This window comes from Anser anser (genome assembly GCF_964211835.1).
Source record: "Anser anser genome assembly, chromosome: 3".
Lineage (NCBI taxonomy): Eukaryota > Metazoa > Chordata > Aves > Anseriformes > Anatidae > Anser > Anser anser.
Genome location: NC_139722.1, coordinates 96,634,294 through 96,654,623, shown reverse-complemented (window position 1 = coordinate 96,654,623; position 20,330 = coordinate 96,634,294). Strand labels below are relative to the sequence as shown.

Genomic DNA, 20,330 nt, shown 5'->3' with positions numbered 1-20,330 from the left:
CATGCAGAAATACAGAAAGAGAGGAAACCTTTAAAAGGCTTCCTTAGGAGCAGGAAGAACACCATGCCTTTCAAGTCACTAGGAGACCATAAGAAGTTTTATTGTTTGAATATGAAATGAAGAACCTTCAGAAAATCACTATCAGTTGTGAACCAAGACTGGAACAGGCAGTCAGTCTGGCAGTATAGTTTGAGCCAAAAAAAAAAAAAAACTGAACCCTTATATCCCAGAGTAGAAAAGAACATGGTGAAAGAATAGCAGAGTAAAGAGAAAAACACTTAGAAAAAAAGCTCTGAAGAAAACTGGGTTGCCCGATCAGAAATGTGGTAAAGGGATCTACAGAGCACATGGCACCTGTGTAGTCAGCATATAATGTCAGGAACAGTAAGAAAAATTTTCACATGAGAATGTCCATCAAAACAATAGAATTGGAGAACTTGCTTAAAAAAACAAACAAACAAACAAAAAACTATTCATAACGTTGCAAGAATGGTTAACTCAAGATATTTTTGCTTCATTTGACAGGTACTGTCCCAGTATACTTGTTTTCCTCAACTAGGAAGCCCTAAGGGAAACTTGCCCTTCCCACAGTTCAAGTTTTATTTCCTTTAAAACATATTAAAACTCTGTGGAGATAGAGCTGCAGGACCTAATTTTGATGCTCTGAATCACCTGTGGAAATCTTACCTCCTTTGGCTGCTGTTTAAAGGATGAATTTATGAGCACCTGGATATAAAATGAAGCTTTTGTCTTGAATGCCAGTCTCACAACTTCAACAATATTAGTTTCTGAATAATGTTTTTCTTTCTCTTTTGCAAAGCCTTGCCTTTGCATGTGACTCCATTTGTGTATCACATGGTGCTCAGGCGGAAATTTTCTCATATATTGCTTCCGGTCTAATAGTTTTTCTGCATCTATTGACAAATCCTAGGAGCTGTTGCCCTGACACATGAAGGATCTCATCTCAGAAGCGTGTTTTAGAAGGAGAACGTGTTCCTATTCACCAATGTTATATTTAAAACAAAATAAAGAGACTGAGTTGCTTCGGGCAATCACCTTTGCCTTTAGCATGATTTCTCAAGCACTGTAAGCCACACAAAAGGACAAAGGATATTTCAGTGCCAGGCCAGAGAGACTTGAGCCATGAAATACCTTTCCAGGATGAAGATCACAGATATTGAGATCACATGCTGAAAAGAAAAGGTAGTTTTCAACTCATATTTTCATGACCCACTAGAAGATGTTAGCCAAGAAATGTTTCAAAGCCTACTCATCAAAGCAAAGAAGGCAGTAAACAGATTTGGTTGTACACTGTCTCTCTTGCTGCCATCTACTGTTTTCCTGTGGAAGCATGGAAGACTTCAAATACTGTTCCATTATTTTTCCTTCTACCTACTACATTAATCCTGCCTACAGTTTGGCAAAATTTCACAGAGCATGTGAGGAGATACCATTCAAGCTGATATATTCACTCAGCGGCTCCAGAAAATAGCAAGCATAGCTCTTGCCTTTGCAGAGTTATTGACAGTAGCTTCTGGTACTGGAGATGCCTGGCTCAGATCGGCGTTGCTTGTGAGCACCTGTGGGAAAACCAGCCCCTGGCAGGAAAGGTTAATGCTAGCTAATGTTAGCTACACACCAGAAATGCTCTTCAGAAGTTGCTCTGTTCATCCTTTACCAGCAGAAGGGCACTGGGAAAGCACCAGGTGCTGCTCAGAAGTGAGGGACTGCAAAAGTTCTTGTGCATGTTGTGCAGCCTCACGTAGAGATGGATGCTGTTAAATTTTGCTCATTATCTTTAAAAGGAAAACCTAAAATAGTTCATGATGATATTACTGAGTGACTTGTCCTCCCAGAGATATGGGCCACCCTGTGACAGAGGATGCTCATTTCTGTGACATTCTTCTTTTCATATGAGGGGGAACCTGTGCTGTGTAGGATCAGACCAGGTTTCTTTAATTTTAAATGAAAATTTATATGCAAAATTAAGGGAAAGCTTTCATCTTCCCAATTCTTTATTCAAGAAATACAATTTATTAATTTGATCTGGAAATTTTTCCTTCAATTTTGCTGCTTGTCCCTTTTTTTTTTTTTTTTTTTTTGACATGAATTCCCATTTGGGACAAAGTGAAATGTTGGTCACTTCTGTTGAAAAGCAAAGAATGCAGATTAATGGGGGGAATAATGTATTCATTCTGGTGTATTATATACTTTCTATGAGTAAATTTTAATTGGACGACTTGCATAAATGGAATGTAAATGTGTCTACAGCACAGCATGTGTCTGGTGCTTGAAAAGGCAAAGTTCAACTCCTGATGTCATTAATCAGGAACTATAATTTGTAAATGTAGGGTAGGTAATGGAAATTAAAACAAATGTGCTTTATTAAATAATTCTTCAGGCACAGGTAGATCTGTCTGAAAATGAGTTCATTTGCTTTAGCTATGCACTGTATGCTTAAGACAGCCTTATTACGAGTAAGTTAATAACCTACTGCCACCGACTACGGCAAATCTAACTCCCCTGCCTAGATCAGTCAGAGAACCACACACAGAGACTCAGCCGGTGCAAGACAGAAATTTCATCTTCAACTCTTTACAGAATTTGTCCAGAGAAAGATCACATAGCAGCCCCATCACACTATCTGACTAAAAGACTTGCAGTTTATCAAAGCAGGAGATATTAAGCTGAGACCTATTTTTCATGAGTATTAAGAAGCAAAGATAAGAGTTTATATTTTCTTGATTGATAGCAATGGCCGTGATGTTATTCATTCAGCAAAGAAGCAATCAGATACCTCATTAGACTTAGCAAACAATGCTGAAACCATTTCTGCATGACCCATTCTGCAAATGCAGTAATAGTGTGTGTTCAAGAGGAGATCTTCCTAAAAGAAGGCAGAAGCCTCCTTCCTAGATCTATATTTTCTCATGGAGAAGTAAAGCAAATGCCTTTTACTGGGGGCATGGAAGTTAGCAATGCCCCAGGTGCTCTGTTGTGCACTACTGGCGTACAGAGAGCAGACTTGCCCTTGAGTCCAAGTTACCCCTATGTAAATATAATTGCAACATTAGTATTTTTAATGTGAATACAGTTGCTTTCCACTATGTTTCAGTTTAGGCTATGCTGACTTGTGTTTGGTTTTCATTCTTCAGCCTACGGTCATGCATTAACAACCATGTTGGTCTTCTCATCTCTAAAATGGGGGATGATCTCTGCGCAGCTCACTGAATTTGGGTGCTAACACTATCCCTTCAAAAAGAAAACATTGCACACCTGCCCTGCTAGCTAATAACCAGGCAATATGGTCGTTGTCACAGCTTAAAAATGTGGAAATGGAAATGGGAAAGAATTCCAAACTCTCAGAGGCAAAAAGGCCAAACACGAAGACATAAACTTACTGTTGAGTATGGCTTTGCTGAAAGACAAAAAAAGATTCCTTAAACTGGACATAACAACAGGACAAAAGAAAAATAAAACCTCCTAAAACACGTCTGTTCATTTTTATTATGGGATCAGCTGCAGTCTGCCAGTCTGTTTTAAAATCAACATTTCACAGCAAGAAACTATACAGTAATGTATCACTTCTCTGCAGGCACTTCCTTTCACTGACAAATAGTTCAAGTGGAATAATAGCCTAAACAGAATTACACAGGGGGGGGAACGGCATTGATGAAGAAGGATCTATATGAGTGCATTTATTTATAGATACATACACATGCACACAGACTATTGTGTGGACCAGCTTGTTATTATGGATAATGATCTCTATAAAATGCAAAGCTACAGGAGATGTTCTAAGTTAAAAAAAAAAATAAAAATCTACATGCAATGCTAATTTATTCTGTCCCCAAGAGGGATCCCTATAACCTCTTCAGTCTAAAAATCAACTCTTTTTCCAGTGCTTTTTACACCTACTAGTTAGCATCCCTAGTTAACATCGCTAACTCATTAGCTTTACCTTTTCCTAATTTTTCTAAGTAGGGACAAAAAACAGATTGCTCCAAAAGCTCATCACGGTGCTCCTGAGTACATGCGGAAGCACATTTTTTTCCTGAGGCAGGGAATAAAATGCATCCTAATGTAAATGGCTGATACAAAGCCAATGCATCAATTTATGCTTCGGCTAAATTCTTAACTTAGCACTTATGTAAGGCATTAGACTTTTATAGGGCTTGGACCAAGGTATGAATTTCATGAGGAGCTCCCTAATTTGAGAAAACAACCGAGTGTGCTCTTTGGTATGACAAACCAGACCACGTAGCCATTAGAGAGAGATGAAGGAAGATAAGATTCTATTTTTCCAGCTTTGTGAAATGTTTTTCAGATTTCCTTACTTAAAATAATCTCAGTATCAACGAAGTTTCAGAATAAAATTTTCAACCTGATCTCTAATGAAAATGCTAAGCCTTTCCTATGACCCCATTAGAAAAAAAAAATAAAAAAAAACATTGCACACACAGAATTTCAACTCTCTCTGTTACAACTCTGCCAATTTTTCGAATGCTTTGGGTCACGCTGCATCTGCTCATTCCCCATCAGGGCTGGTGAATGAATTAACACCAGAGCTCTGCTATTTTTCTCTTACTCAGTAGTCACATTTCTAGGAAACTGCCATTTTATAAATACATTAATTCTGTAATGTGAAATTTAGCTTAAGCTAACAGATTTTTTATAGGTTCTACATTTGAGCCAAAATGTACACTTAATGAGGACACCAGGAAATTATGCAGCCCTAGCCAAAATTTCATTAATGGCTTGGGATTGCAGTTTTGGGATAATCAATAAGAAACAGCAAATGTAAGCTCAATTTTTCAGGAAGAGGGTGCTCTGCACTTCCTCAAAATCGAAACATCTTTGTTGAGTGTCCATAATGGAGGCCCCTCAAAAATCATTAGTATCTTAAAATAATAATAATAATAATAATAATAATAATAATAATAATAATAATAATAATAACAACAACAACAATAACAACAACAACAATATATATTTTTATCATCATTAAATTGTATTTATCCTATTAAGAGAAACCATTTCTGAACATTTGGGAATGACTTTCCAAACTGTGATCAAAATCAATTCGCCATAAACTGAATAAGTAAACTTGTAGAAGATCAGCTACACACAGCTGCAAAAGTCAAACCTGTTTCAAACTTACGAGATTTTTTTTTCACGTTAATTAACAATAAAGTAGTAGCATTATAGAAATTAGACTAGAATCCATCCTGCTACAAAAAAAAAAAAAAAGTAATAAAAAAATCCACCTAGAACAGATGTTAGCCTGTTGAAACCTTCCTGCAAACTTTAATCTTTTTGTTTTGGAAGAAAAATTCTTTTGATACTTTACACAACAATGGAGGAACACCAGGAGAACCTTAGTTATGCCTTAACCTCTTACCTCTAAGAATAATTAATTAAAAAAGATAAGGACTTCTAAGGAATTGGAAGGATTTTTATTTTTCCCCTCCTGTTTGCTATTAAATAGCACTTAATTTGTGCGTTTAGCTGCCCATTCACTTTAACAAACATTCGGAAGGTGATACTGAGTAAGTTAACTGAAAGTGCGTGAAAGGATTCAGTACAGATGTGGCACCTTCCTGAGTGGCTTGTGAAGCACCACACTGTGCTGGCTCATTCTGCTCCATTTGCAATGGAGCACTTCTTTACATCAACTCAGCTCCACAAATATAAAAGTCAAGCAGGTACACAGCAACATCAAGACTAACATTTATTATGCAGTAACAGCTAGAGGTCTTTGTCAAAATGGGTGAGGATAGACACGGTAGTTAACAAATTCAGTCCCATTTGGAAAGGCTTATGCGAGACTTTAGGTAAACACATAATTAACAGCAACACTGGCATTGAGCTTCAAATACAGTCACTGCCCGTCATTACCTATCAAGCTTTAAAAAAAACCTCCCCAGTTCTGCTCAAATCCCTGGCAAGACTCCTGTTGCATTCAGCATTACAGGTGATTCATGCCCTTGGGAAACTTACATGGGAGGAAAAATCCCAGCCCAGAAAGGAAAACTCCAGAGACTCTGTGCTGGAGGTAAGGGGAGTACCCTCTATAAACCAGGAAAGAGTAATTTAATCTACCTCTAGGTCAGGCACCAAATTATTTTCCCTTACATCAGTGACCCCTGGGAACTTCTTATACCTCCAGCCTCACTTGGGAAAACTAACAATATCCCACACTGTATGGTAAAGCAATACAGTTGTTCCTCTTTAGAACAAGGCACCATAAAGAACCCCAAATATCTGCAAAAGAACGACATCTCAAATGAGCACCACAGCTCAGGGAGTGATCTCACGATGCCTAAACCTCCACCAGCTGGGGGGCACAGCTGGTTACAAATAGCAGCACTGCTTCCTCCATCCCAGGGCTGCAGATGGGAGCAGAGGAAAAGCAGGGCCAGGCTGGTGGTGCTGGGCTTTGGGTGTTCTGGCTCTTGTACCAGCAATGTCTGCTAGCCCTGAAGAGGTGCACCAGGAAAAATGCAGGATGGAGGTTTCCTTCAGGTGTTTCCACTTTGGTCCAGGAAACTACACACTATTGTAAGTAATAGGAGACAAGTACTGTGGGAAGTAGGTTTCTCTTGCTAATGGGTGAGATGAAGTGGCTCAAAGGTTCAGGCTCTCAACTTCACACAGAAGAATCTCAGCAATTTCGTTTTCAGTTGTTAATCATTTTCATGTTTCCTCTGTTGAAAAGCGCTTAAATACAATTTACATTCAAGCCACCAAAAAGTTTTAAACAATTCCCAGGCTGAATGTAACTAAACTATGTCAATTAATATATATAAATAAATGCAGAGGTATTCTTACAAGAAGTACTGTTCAAAAACCTGTGGTCCAAGGAAAATGTGCCAGAAAAATGAAACAATGGGGGAAAATAGCCTATTTCCTTCAAGAGCAGAGTAAAAATCTCTGGAATGTATGTAGCCTCCACTGTGTACTTCACGGTGACCTCTTCCTGCGGTTCATATTTTCCATAGCTTTCCTCTGGTAAGAGGAGACTCCGTGTGTGTGTGCAGGTCCTCAGCTGGGGTCGGGGTAGTCCTGCAGAGTTAGTCACACCGAGCTGCCGGGGCACAGCAGCTGAGGAACCGTCTCAGTCATCGCTCCTGAGCTGCTCTGAGGAGCCTCACCCTAACCCAGCCTGGGCTCAGCCACACTGGGGAAAGGGGCCTGCAGCAAGAGGGAAGGCTGCAGAGAAGAATTCAGATTTCCTAAAGCATGAGTCCATCAAACTGATGCAGAAATCCTGCCCTGTGGTATTGCTGTTGTCGTTTTCTATTTACCATCTACTCATGCAATAAAACAGTGGACTTCTAGCTGATTTGAAAGTTGGGGTGAGATATTGAGTTTACTCTAACCCTAAATCATGTAATCTTTCTTTAGCCTCAAGATGCAAGCTAAAAGGAGATAATCATTGAGGTTTTTAAAGCTTTGCTTTAACTCTTTGCTTCATGTTTTTGAATTATTGTCAACTTACAAACAGAAGTTAATCTCCTTAAAGCACTATCCAACTTCTCCCTCCACCACACTTAAGTACTAGGTACTCTACCAGAGGTAAGAAATCACATTGTCCTTAGGGTTTGCACCTGGAACAGTCATGCTGCTTATCTACAGGCTATGTTAAGTCATCTGCCAGTACCTGCCTGAAACTGACATACACAAAAAGTATTTTTTGCTTTAATCATAAGTTATTTTGCTCAACAGCCAAGTAAAATTGTTAAAGATGATATACCCACACCCACATACGTATTTACTGCAGATTTTTTGGTTAAACTTTTCTAATCTATACCACAATTACATCTGTTCTATACACCATAAACACAACCAATAAATAAACACCCCAAACAAGTCCCCACCTAAATTCAGGCATCATTCAGAAGTTGACTCAGGCTGAAGAAGGTAGCACAAGGATTTAAATGCTGCAGTTTAACAGACTTTTGTTTTTTATGTAAATCCTGCATGGAGTTTGCTCTTCAGAAATTCCCAATTAACAAGTCACATGGAGGTACATGTCCTTCCTAATTTCCTGAGTTTTATTCAGTTCCTTAGCTCTACAGTGAAATAGCTTTATTTTTTAAATGTTAGTACTGAAGTTTGTGTTTCCAACAGTACTCGAGTACCACACTCATCTTGTGTTTAAAGCAAGACCATGGAGAAGTAGCTCTGTTTGCAGCTCTTTACCCTTTGATGTAGTTTTGTGCAAGTTGTGCAGGATGCAGATAATCAAAACCATTCATGCTCCTAACCAGTTTCGCTAGTAATTAAACTTCTCGATAAGCATCTATTGCTGTCACCTTCTCCTCTGTGCCTCGGTTTCCAGTCCATAAAATAGAGATGGCACTTTATTTACAGGCATATTTGCTGTAACTCACTCGCTGCTGTGGCTGAAGGACGGTCCTGCTAAGAGCTCGAGCGGGCAGCTGGGCACGCTTTTTGTTTGTTTAATTCAACAGCGTGCTGAAGCACCCGATCCCCACCCGAGGAATTTACACAGGGCTCTGCCTCGGTGGGAAGGAGCAAGCGTGAGTGCCTTGGGCTTATTTCGTGTCGCGGATCAGCAAGTTAACCGCACTTGTGCTTGATTAAAGGGACGGTGCTGGGGAAAGGCAGCCATGGGGGCCGCGCAGCTCTCCAGCAGACCACGTTCCTCCCCAGTCCTGCTCAACAACATCCCCGGGCTGTCATTAGGTGACATGGCTGCAAAAGCCGGCGGCACGAGGCACTCACCCCTCTCGCTGCACGACCGCAGCGCTACCACGGAGTGCGTGAAGGGAAAACACTTGCATCAAAACAGGATGTCGCAATGGGTACGCAGCTTTTCCTGACCAGGGAGAAAGCGATGCATCGCCCGGCTCGGCCGCGTTGCCTAACACGCCGAGGGGAGAGGCTAAGGGTACGCAGCATGGCTGACTTGTATTTCTGGTTCTCCTTCCCGTTTTTCTCCCGCACGGAGCGCAGGGCTGGGAGCTGCGGGGACGGCCGGGAACGGGGCTGCGGGCACCGTGAGGACCGCGGGGTTACACCGGTGACAGCCCCCCCCCCCCCGGTGTCACGCCCGGCGGGACAAAAGCTCCCCCAGCCCGCTTTGAGCGGGCGTGTTCACAGCCACCTATGGGAATTTCTGTGTTGATGGCTGGGATTATCACCCTCGGTCGCCCAACCGGCTCTCCCAGCGGTGCAAGCTCCCGAGGGTGAAATAAGGAAGGCTGGGGCTGCCGCCCGGCGCGGAGAAGGGGCACCGGGAGCAAGGCACCGTTTCCCCAAAACCCCCCGGCACCCCGCACGGCGGCATCCCCCCCCCCCCCCGCTCCGGGGCTGGGCTCGGCGGGCTCCGGCGGATCAGCCGCCCCCTTCCCCGTCCCCAGCCGCGTCCCGGGGCCCGTCCCCGTCCCGCCCGGGGGGGAAGCGGCGGCTGCCAGGGGCGGGCGGAGTCGGAAGCACGACAGCACGGCGGCCCGGGGCGCTGGGGCGGCGCTGGCGGCGGCGGGAGGAGCTCGGCGCTCGCCGCCCTGCTGGGGTCGCGGCGCACGGACGGAGCCGCGGCAGGAGGAGGAGGAGGAGGAGGAGGAAGGAGGAGGAGCTGCTGCCGCCCCGGGGCGGCTCATGAGCGCCGGGCTGCGGCGCCGCTGCTCCGCGGGTGAATGAACCTGTCCTGGCCGGCGCCAGCGGCTTCGCCTCGGGCTGCGGCGCCAGCCTCCCCCGGCACAAAATGGACGGGTTCGCCGGCAGCCTGGGTGAGCACGGCACGGGACGGCACGGCACGGGGGGAGCCTGCCGGCAGCCTCCTGCCCGCCCTCCTGCCCCTCCGTGGGGGGCGCGCACCTGCGGTTTGGGGGGGACCCGGGGGTGCCGGGGCTGGGGACGATGCGGGGCTGGCCGCGCTGGGAGGGAGGGAGGAAAGCGAGGAGGAGGAGGAGGAGGAGGAGGAGGGAGGGGATGCCAGCGCGAAATCTGGTCAGCTTCAAACCATCTGTTGCGAGAGCTCCGGCTGCACTTGCCTCCTTTGTTCTGTGCTTCCCCGGAGTTAGTTGCTTGCCCTGCTCCCGTCAATTCCCTTGGGTTTTGCCTCCCTCCGGGGGCGGGAGCGGCTCTCGGGACCCCCGGCCCGGGGGAAACCTGCTCCTTGCCGGGGGGGTTCGCTCCTGGACGCCCGCTTCGGGCTCGGCCTCCGGGAGCAGCGCCGAAAGCCGAAATGTTCGCCCCAAACATCCCCAGGAAACTGACAGGCTGCCTCCTCGGCGACTTCCCCGAGGCTGCATGCGGCAAATCGCCGCCGGGTGCTTTAAGGAAAACATTTGGGCAGCCCGCTTTCCCAGCCTCTCAGAGGACGGAGCGCATACGGCACGGAGCGGCCCCGATTAAAAGTGCGAGCTGAAGCGATTGCCAAGCGCAGGGCTCGCCAGGCGCGCACGTTGCTGTTTATTTTCTGCGAGCTCCGCCGATGGCACGGCTCGGGGAGTCCTGCGTGGGGCGCCCACCTGCCCCTCGCCTCCTGCACCTTCTCTCGGCCCTGCTGCACCTCCCGCGGGCTCGGTCCGTCTCCCGGAGAAGAGTAACTCAGTTCCGCTAAAAAACCGGATCGATTTCTCTTTACAATGCCTCTGTGAAATAACAGCGAATAGTTCTCGATTTTCTGGAAACGTTGACTCATTTAAATGCTGCTGAGTGTGATCCTAACCTTTAAGGTTTTCGAAATGTCTACTCCAGCATTTTGGGCACCTGTCCAAACCAAACTGGTGCACCATAATTAACAGTACGCTTTTTTTTTTTTTTTTTCTTTTAAAGCCTGGCTCATGGCCTGATACACTATCCTTGCTCAAGTAACTTTAATGGTCATTTTATATCTTCTGATCAAAAAGGAAGAAATTGTCAGGGTTCTGTTCTCATTTTTCATCGGGAAAATTGTGCCCGTGGGTGACACATGCAAATACGACCCGCTCAATATTTATGAGCCTCTTTACCCAGTACTGAAATTGATCAACATATCAAAGAGCACCCATGCTGCTTTCACTCATGAAGTACTCCCCCCCCCCCCCCCCCCCGACGTCCATATTTAGAAATAACTGTTGTAAGGAGGAGGGTGGCTGGGGGGTGACAATCATTTTGAAATCATAAAGCACTATTTTCCTGCACGGAGGTTGCTTGCAGAGTAAGACAGTCCGGTTGGATGTCCCAGTGCCCTGCACTGGAGCAGCAATCGGCTGCTCAGAGCATCCCACTTGCATTATTAAGGGAGGCTCCAGCTGGACCTTTAATTTTTTTCACTGTTTGGTCAAGAAGGCGCTGCCATTTCATTAGAATTTAATGAGGATTAAGCAAAGCTCAGCCTTCTAAAGTGTATGTCGTGATGTTCATTGTTAGTTGGACTCCGATTTTGATTTTATAGTAGCCATGGGTGCAGAGTGGTTTTCTGGAGTGGGGCTGAGGAGAGGGCATGCCCAGAATCTCCAGCCTCGAAGCACGAAGCTTCACGTGGCCTGCTTGTTTTCAGGTTTCAGCCATGCTGTCTTGTTTTTATAATCGTCTCTTGTTTGCTGTTGCTGATAACAAGCGTGTAGCGTTCACGAAGATGTGTGAATTGTTTTGAGACTTTTTTTTTTAACATCTCTAATTAAAATCTAATGGCTTGAATTTAATTAGCTGTCAGCTAAACGCCTTTTAGGAAGGCCATAAATTAATGTAATTTAGAATGAAACGTAAAAATTAATTAAAATTATTGTTGGCAAAACTCTGCCATCTATGTATGTGCGTGCTCCACCAGTCAAGCGAGCTTATTAGAGAGCAAGTTGTCCTTTTAATGCCTCCTGTCATTATCTGGAAGGCAAAATGTTATTACAGATTATGCCCTCCAGCACAGGCAGAAATACCTTCTTACATGTCTCTTGCAGTTGAAAATACTTTACGCAGCTGTTTTATTTTGGCTTCCACACTGAAACTTTTATGAGAATAAAGAGATGAAAGAAACCATTTAATATGTAATTTAAAAAAAGTTTCGGTTATTGTTTTAGGACATGTTTATGTAACACTGTACATAAGAGAAGAGTATGCAATTATTCTAGACAGGAAAAAAAAATAAATCTGTGTTATGAGTTAAGTTCCACAACTGCAATAGGTATTGATTTACTCCTGATAAAGCACAGAAATATTTCATATTTATTGGGACTTCAGTACATTTTGAACATCACCAGTTGTAAAGTGGTTATTAAATCCCATTTGCTATGTCAAGTAAGACAGCCTTACCTCACATTGAAGCATTTCCAACACAACACTCATCAGAGGGCTCAATGAATTGAGGGCTTAGTGAATTTTGGCCACCCGCTTTTTCAGATGCATCGCTTGAAGTGAAAGAATGTGCTTCTGAATGGGAACAAGAAGTCCAGGAACTTGGACCGAGCGCCTGGGCTTCTGCCCTGCTCCCTCGCCGAGACAGGAGCACAGCATGGGTGTCTGCCTCTGGATCTGCCAAGTTCTCTCTCTTTAGGGTCCTGATCAAAACAACGCAGCGGTGGCATCTTCAGGGGAAAGAGATGTTAAATCCACCAAAATAAGAGAACAACACACTTGTAGAGAAGGGAAGAGGAAAAAAAAAAGCCCCTGTGAGAAACAGTGGTGCTGAGCCTGTCAGTAAGGCAGTCATGTTTTTGCCATCTCTGCTCTTCGTGCTGCAGACAACTGCCCTTGATCTCCTTCACCCTCATGCTGGTGCTGGTTAGCCCACAGTGAACGGGTGGCCGAGCAGAAGGCTGTAGGACTGCACTGCGGACAAAACTCTCTTAGGTTGGCTTTACTGTATTGCGAACCTCCCACAGCATGGAGGATGCTGCCGCCTTTCTCAGGCCTGAAACTTAACTTTCTGGATCCGGTGCTTTCTTTGGGGCTGCAAATGCATGCCTGTAGCTGAAAGTGTCTCAGAGAGCTGTCTTAACATGAAGCATTTCCCAGGGTGTTGCTTCTCTGTGGCAACTGTTAAGCTGTTCATGTAGTACCCCTTTTACTTTTTGCAGGGTTAGCTGGCTAAGGTATGAGATCTTTTTGATCCTGCTAGATTTAGGGTTGTGAAGAGTAAGCCATGATGGGCTGGTGAGGAGATGTGCTTTGGTGGACAGTTTTCCACTGCTCTCATAGCTGTTGCATTGTTTTCTCTTCTGAGAAAGCTTCTGTTTGTTGAGCTCTGTAACAATAACTGATTGTAAACACGGATATGGAAACATTCATCAGATGCATTAAAAAAAAGGGTACAGCTGTTTCCAACTTTGCCACCAGCATATGATAACAACGTGGTCTGAAGCATTTTAATGGGACTCTCTCCAGCAATGAGGTCCGTGGGAGAATAGGAACTTACAGAAGTAAATGAAGAGCTCTCACCTTCCGAATTTTGACAGTTGGTTTTGTGCAGCTGTGCACCATGCCCTGAAGCTTAGGTGCAGTTTTTACTGTAAAATTCTCTATGATTGAAAATATTTTCACAGAGAAATTAAAATCAATCCTCTCTTGAAGTCTCAGACAAACGAAATAATTAAGGATTAGAGAAAAAAACAGAGTAGTTGAGCTTAGGCCTATTTTTCAGAGAAAGAAGACAAAGGAGAGCTGTAATGACTAAGTGGAGAGTGAGGCTTTTCTGTTCATGTTACTAGAGGGAGAGCTGGAGAAATGAAATGAAAAAGTGATTCTTGTTACATGGGATCTATGTGTTGTGTCACTGTGTGTACTGCTACTAACTGTAGCATATCTAACAACTACTAACAGAAGGGGTGGCATGTAGGTCAGTTTCTTTTTTTTTTTTTTTTCCTCATTTCTTATGGTGAGTATTGCATAAAAGTTGCTTGAAAACATACCTGTTTCATAGCTATACTGAGGCTGGACTGGATAACTGCTGAGGCACTTTTATGAGGATGTGCTCCTCTTCTGGATTTGAAGAGCCAGTAGAGTTTATTGAAGCTCTGGCTTTGCTGAAGTCCTTTAAGGCTTTTCTCTGGCCCCAGTGATGAACAGGCAGGTACGCTGGAGGCGGCAGGAGAGCTGGAGCAGAAAGGATCTAGTGGTCACCAGTGCGCTGTGTCTTGAGAGCATATGAAGAAAGTGCATTGTGACTAATCTGTGGCTGGGTTTTGTACCGAGAAAAATGAGCATGTGGAATGCAACAGCAAGTTGTCATTTATTTAGGCTAGGATATAAAGACTTTTTTTTTTTTTTTAAACAGTTGCCCTTCTAGTCCGCAGGCAGTGAATTCAACTTAATTCACGGGGCTGTGCTCATGGGAGTGCTTTGTGCTATTATCAGTGTGCTAGTGTTCTTAAAAATAAAAACTTTGGCAGGACGCAAGTCTATCCTGCCTGAGAAGGATGATTGGTACCGGGGTGACTAAACAAGAACAGCCAAGAAGACAGGCCGTTTGCTTTAGAAACTCAGTGGTGGCCCACCTCTTGTTTGCATGGGCTTTAGTTGGTGGGCAGTGAGCAGCAGCCCTTTGCTGTCGCCAGCTGAGAAGCAAAGGACTGTGTTTAAAAAACAGTCTCTTTTGCACAGAGCAATTGGCAATATTTAGCCTGGTTGTGAATAACACTCTTGCTTTTAAAAACAAAGAAACCATAAACCCCAAACGCAGGAAAGTCTGTTAAAAAGTCTCTCTTCTCTCTCCTGTAGAAAGGCTTTTAATGCCTGGGATGCTGAGTATAATTTTTGGCCTTATGGTGTGTACTTCATACTCTCTAACTGAATACTTTTGATATGGGAAGTATAGTTATTTGACAGAATTTTCTCTTTCTGAAAAACCTGCTCTATAAGGATTTTTTTCCCTGTGTTTTATATCCTGAAGTATTTAAGAGGAAAAAATTGGTCAAGAACAGTACTCTTACAAATCCTCTGAAGCACTTTTCTCTTTTTAACAGCATTACCTTGCTAATTGTACTGTTAGTAACATGCGGGGAGATTCTGTTTGCCACTCCTTGCTATTCAAAGTAGCTGCTTCCCTTAGTGTGGTTTCTATCAATTATTGAGGTTTATTTTTCCCTTCTTTCTTTAGGTCTTTGCTAAATCTAATCCTTAATGAATGTGATTTTAAGGCCAAGAATGTTGTTCCTGTTTTACCCACACATAATGTAATAGGGAGGGTGTTAGAGGGTAATTAATTTTGTAACACGTGGCATGTATGATGACAGTGCAGGTCTCTGTGCTGTTGCTGGTGTTGGCTGTTTCTAGTAGGGACATTCTTCTGTTTAGGAGTTCAGAATCACCTGATAAACAGCTTTTTATAAGCTTCACTAACTTCCTTTTCAAGAAATCTTTTTACAGTTGCCCACGAGCTCAGGTGGAGCCACTGCTTGCCTGATTTTCCTCTCTGTAAACAGATGAGTCCAAGCACTCAGTTTGATGGGATTTTTTTTTCTTTATCTGCTTGTTCAAATCAATGCAGAACTTTAGTTTTCTGTGGTTTTCTTTCATCAGGTGCTGAAAGATGGCTACCTGGAAACCCCATGCAAGCTCCTCCGAGAGTTTTGAGTCATCTTTAGGAATCACACGTGCTCTGATTTAGAAAGGTTGTGTTCGTGGACAAGCTTGCAGCTTTAGTTGATAAGTCGGTCAGTGGATGTAAATGGGTGGTGCTGTTGGAGGGGTGGGATATGAAGAGGGACACCAGAGAGATTAAAAGTCTGAGTTTATTGCTAAATCTTGGAACACATGAAATGTTTTTCTCTTCTGTTTTTTTTTCATTTGTTTTTCTTTTATTCCTTCTCACTCCCTTTTCACTTCTTATTTTTATTTAATATTCTTTTCTTTTGGCTCTGTGTTTTAAGTATTCATGTAATATTCACTGAGGGTATGTAGCAGTATTCTTATTAAGCTTTCTGCCCTACGGCTTCTTACTTGATTGGATGAAATACTTTTTTTTATTTTTTTATTTTTGTGTCTCTCAGTAGGTTGCCTTTTCTGCTAATCTTCAATAGTTCCAGCCTAACTTGTTTACTAAATATAGATGTGTCTTGATGTTCTTTAACTGCTGTTTTCCCGACTGCTCTCCTGACTTTCTAGTGTCTGTTCTGTTCTACTTTGTGTGACGTGCTGTTCATTTGGAAGGACAACTTTTTTTTAGCAGGTGTTGGAGAATCCAGTTGCTTTCTTTGGTGCGCACCTGTCTAGTGGAGTGGATTGCATGGTCTTGCAGCCTTTAGGCAGGATACTTTTCTGAGTGCAAATCTGTTTTATTGTAGAAATAGCCTTACACTTCATGTTATATACATTTTATTTATCTCTCTAGAGCTGTTTGCATATGTGTATGACTCTTACGTGTAATAAAAATGTAATGGAAGGGGAAGAGATGAACCAACACAGATCTGCTGTACAAAGCTACGCTATAGTTTTGGAGAGGTTCATCTACCTTGGATTTCAGATGTTGTATTAAGTTAGTGAAAAACAGTCAGTCTTGTCTCTTGTCTGATTCTCTTGTGTTTCACTGAAACTCACCTCTAACTTTGAGTCCAGTGTTCCAGTCTGGAGTTGGTTCCCACTTGTTCTTCCAGTTAATTTGAGCTTAAAAAAAAAGAGGGGGGTAGGGGGAGCTGAAACCAAACTGTTTTATGTTTAAATGTATTTTGAACTTGTGTAAACAGTTCTAATGCATCAAGCTAAATTGGCAGGCTTTCATAATCCTCTGGGAAAATTGGGAGTTTAAAACCCAGTGGATAAATTAAAGTCACAAATGCTTTTAAGCCCAAGATTTGGCTCTCTAAAGGGATGCTGCAAATTAAGCCTAGAAATGTGGTTTAGCTAAAGGAAATGAAAATGCTTTTTCATGAGAACTTTATGATTTTAAAGACGGAATAGTTGGATTTCATTATTCTGGATTAGGACACAAAAGCAAGAAATGGCTGCTACCAAGAAAAAATCATATTTGCTGTCTAAATACAAGAGGTAATGATTTTACCACATTTTATGTTTTTTAATGAATTTATGGCATAAGAGTAATAGATACTATTTTAAAACGCTAAATTTCAGTCAGCTGCTGTGGTGAGCAAACACTCACAAGCAACTGAATTAACAACACCAAATATATATGAAATAAATGGCAGAACTATTAGTTTGTTTACAGCTTACTGTATGTTACATTGTTTCTGTTTTAGAGAACAAAAGGAAAAATGTCACCTTTAATCCAGGGTTCTGATGAGCTTTGCACCCATCTGAGTACAAAACAACAGCAGGAGGGTGGGCTCGAGTTTGTTTCCTTCCCTCTTATTCACAGTTACCAGTAGACCATGCCATTTTCCTAAGAGGTTTCCTGTTGTGTGTTTTACATGGATCTGTAGTTAATTAGACCACTGAATTTCATTGGCAAGTTATATTTAAAAAATGGCAGTAGAAAGCCAAAAGTTTTTCGTGCAGGTTCAGTTTTCGAGGTTGGACATCACTTTCTAAAAAATAACCATGTTTCTTAAGATTTTATTACACATCCTCCAGTAAAAACCTCATTTTGTTTTTTGTAACAAACTTTGCAGTGGCTTTGAATTGTAGATGTCCTTTAGGTAGCGTATCGTTGACCAAATTCCTTTCCAGAAGCAGTAGGTATTGAAAAATCTGAACACGTGAAATGGAACGAAACTGCAGGAACTGTTTCAGTTTAGCACTTTTATTGCTGGAATTTGCATGAAAGTTCAGGAGAACATTCCTACAAATTTCATTCTTGGTGATTTTGAAGAGAGGTGCAGGGAGGAGGAACCTTCAAGGGTAAGAACCATAAATGAAAATTTCTCAGTTGCAAGGCTCAAGACGTAGCAATACTCATGTCTGCATAATATCACGTTAGCTTTTTTGAACAAGAACTCAAGCAAGAAGAAAATTAGAACTTTGTTTAGCTATGAAGTGCTGCATAGAGCTGCTATTACCTCCTGTCCCAGTGTGTGCTATGCAAATACCATCAGAGATATCAAGCAGGAAATTAGTGGTCGGTGTGGCTGTAGTGCTTTCTTCCTAAACTCTAAACACGTATGTTAAAATCATGAGTGAAGGGAGACAACAATAACAAGTAGCCCAAATTCTGTGCATTTTTTTTTCTTCCATGGGATAAACGCGAAAGAGCTCTGAGTCACTCCTGACAGATTTGCGATAGCTGTGATAAGCCCTGTTGTGAGATCGCTGTTGTTTTTAGTCTCTCATGCATTGGGGTTAGGAGGATTTCTGCATTTCTGGTTTCTAAGCACCATGGGATGTGGTATGGCATTTTCCCATGAAAATGATATGACATTTAAGAAAAATGACTTGTTGACACTGCTGTCCTCTAGATTTACAAAGAATCATTCAGGTTGGAAAAGACCTCTAAGGTCATCTAGTCTGACCTTTAACCTAGTACTATAGCCCACCACTAAACCATCCTACTAAGTCTACATGTTTTTTGAAGACCTCTGGGGATGGCAACTCAACCACTTCCTGGGCAGCCAGTTCCAATGCTGCACAACCCTTTCAGTAAAGAAATTTCTCCTAATATCTAACATAAACCTCCCATGGTGCAACTTGAGGCTGTTTCCCCTTGTCTTATCACTTGGTGCTTGGGCGAAGAGCCCAATCCCCACCTTACTGTAGCCTCCTTTAACGTAATTGTACAGCGTGACAAGGTCTCCCCTGAGCCTTCTTTTCTCTGGGCTAAATAACCCCAGCTCCCTCAGCCGCTCCTCATAAGACCTTTTTTCTAGACCCCTCACCAGCTCGTACCCCTTTCTGGACATGGTCCAGCACCTGGATGTCCTTCTTGTAGTGGGGGGCCCAAAACTGAACACAGTACTTGAGGTGCGGCCTCACTAGAGCCGAGTACGGGGGGACAATCACTTCCTTAGTTCTGCTGGCCACGCTATTTCTGATACAAGCCAGGATGCTGTTAGCCTTTTTGGCCATCTGAGCATGCTGCTGGCTCATATTCAGCCAGCTATCCACCCATACCCCTAGGTCCCTTTCCTCTGGGTAGCTTTCAAGCCACTCTGCCCCAAGACTGTAGCATTGCTTGGGGTTGTTGTGCCCCAAGTGCAGGACCTGGCACTTGGCCTTGTTGAACCTCCTGCAGTTGGCCTTGGCCTATCGGTCCAGCCTGTCCAGATCCCTCCGCAGAGCCCTCCTGCCCTCGAGCAGATCAATACTCACGCTTAACTTGGTGTCTGCAAACTTACTGAGGGTGCTCTCGATCCCTTCATCCAGATCGTTGATAAAGATATTGAAGAGAACTGGGCCCAATACTGAGCCCTGGGGGGCACCACTAGTGACCAGCTGGATTTAACTCCATTCACCACACCTCCTTGGGCCCAGCCACACCCAGTTTTTAATCCAATAATGTATACGCTTGTCCAAGTCTTGAGCTTCTTCAGGAGAATGCTGTGGGAAACGGTGTCAAAAGCCTTACTGAAGTCTAGGTAGACCACATCCACAGCCTTTCCCTCATTCACTGTGTGTCACCTTGTCATAGAAAGAGATCAGGTTAGTCGAACAGGACCTGCCTTTGATAAACCCATGCTGACTGGGCCTCATCACCTGGTTGTCCTGTAAGTGATGCATGATGGCACTGCTGTGTGGTGGCACTCAAGATAATCTGCTCCATGAACTTCCCCAGCACTGAGGTCAGATTGACAGGCCTGAAGAAATTTGTGGAATATGTGTTATATTTTCAGTAATCTGTGACCACAGTATTTCTGAAAGGTGTTTAGATGGGTCAAGGATTGGTCAGAACATGGCAACAGTTAGACTGTGGCCATGGAGGCGATCTGCTTGTTCTTTGTCTTCCAGAATTCTTGGGCTGAATTCTTACTAGAGGAGTGAATGTTTAATTAATATGAATAATTAAGGTACTTTTGGAGGTAGGTATAATGAAATGATTAATAGTGTGATTTCTCTGTTTATTCTTTACCCTAAAGAATCAGAGTAATAAGGCCATTTATTTAGCTGATGTGGACTTGATAGTAGTATTTCTGATGTAAATGTGATTTTTTTTGTGTGTGTGTGTTGCATTAAAAATGTGTTAGCTCAGGGAGATGCTGGTTCTATTTCTCAACATTTTTATTTTAATTTGTTATAACTCCTTTTTAATGGCCTGGATCTGCAGAAACTACTCTAACTCAGGCAAATATTTAGTATGAAGCTAATAAATACCTGAAATCTTATTGTGAGTTTGGTATGTGCATTTGTTTTCAAACTGAGCTGTGCTTTACCTGCATATCAAGAAGTGTCTCAAAGTGTGGTACACATGTATAACTTCCAGTTTTTGTTCAGAGTGAAAAACCAGCACAGGCAGTTGCGTGGTTTCTGTCTTCTGGCACTGTTAAGCTCAGCCATTT

At 43.0% G+C, this 20,330-nt stretch overlaps 1 protein-coding gene and 2 long non-coding RNA genes across 6 annotated transcripts in view; 1 reads left to right on the top strand and 2 right to left on the bottom strand.

Moving 5' to 3' along the window:
- The window catches only part of LOC310896505, a 16,576-nt gene extending 7,692 nt beyond the window's left edge, over positions 1-8,884 (bottom strand). The window contains exon 1 of the long non-coding RNA XR_014581558.1: positions 8,752-8,884. This is a non-coding gene — a long non-coding RNA (uncharacterized lncRNA). The remainder of the gene's footprint in view (positions 1-8,751) is intronic.
- LOC310896504 overlaps positions 1-12,345 on the bottom strand; it is a 55,453-nt gene extending 43,108 nt beyond the window's left edge. Inside the window, exon 1 of the long non-coding RNA XR_014581557.1 lies at positions 10,023-12,345. This is a non-coding gene — a long non-coding RNA (uncharacterized lncRNA). The remainder of the gene's footprint in view (positions 1-10,022) is intronic.
- Positions 8,810-20,330, top strand: part of EML4 (EMAP like 4) — a 158,639-nt gene continuing 147,118 nt past the window's right edge. For 2 of the 4 annotated variants that reach the window (XM_083828851.1, XM_083828846.1), the window contains exon 1: positions 9,515-9,758. In XM_083828851.1, the coding sequence (XP_083684977.1) occupies positions 9,734-9,758 (25 nt within the window). In that variant the 5' untranslated portion in view covers positions 9,515-9,733. Of the gene's footprint in view, positions 8,832-9,514; positions 9,759-20,330 lie in introns of those variants that run through there. The other 2 variants (XM_083828848.1, XM_083828847.1) reach the window with 2 other exon arrangements.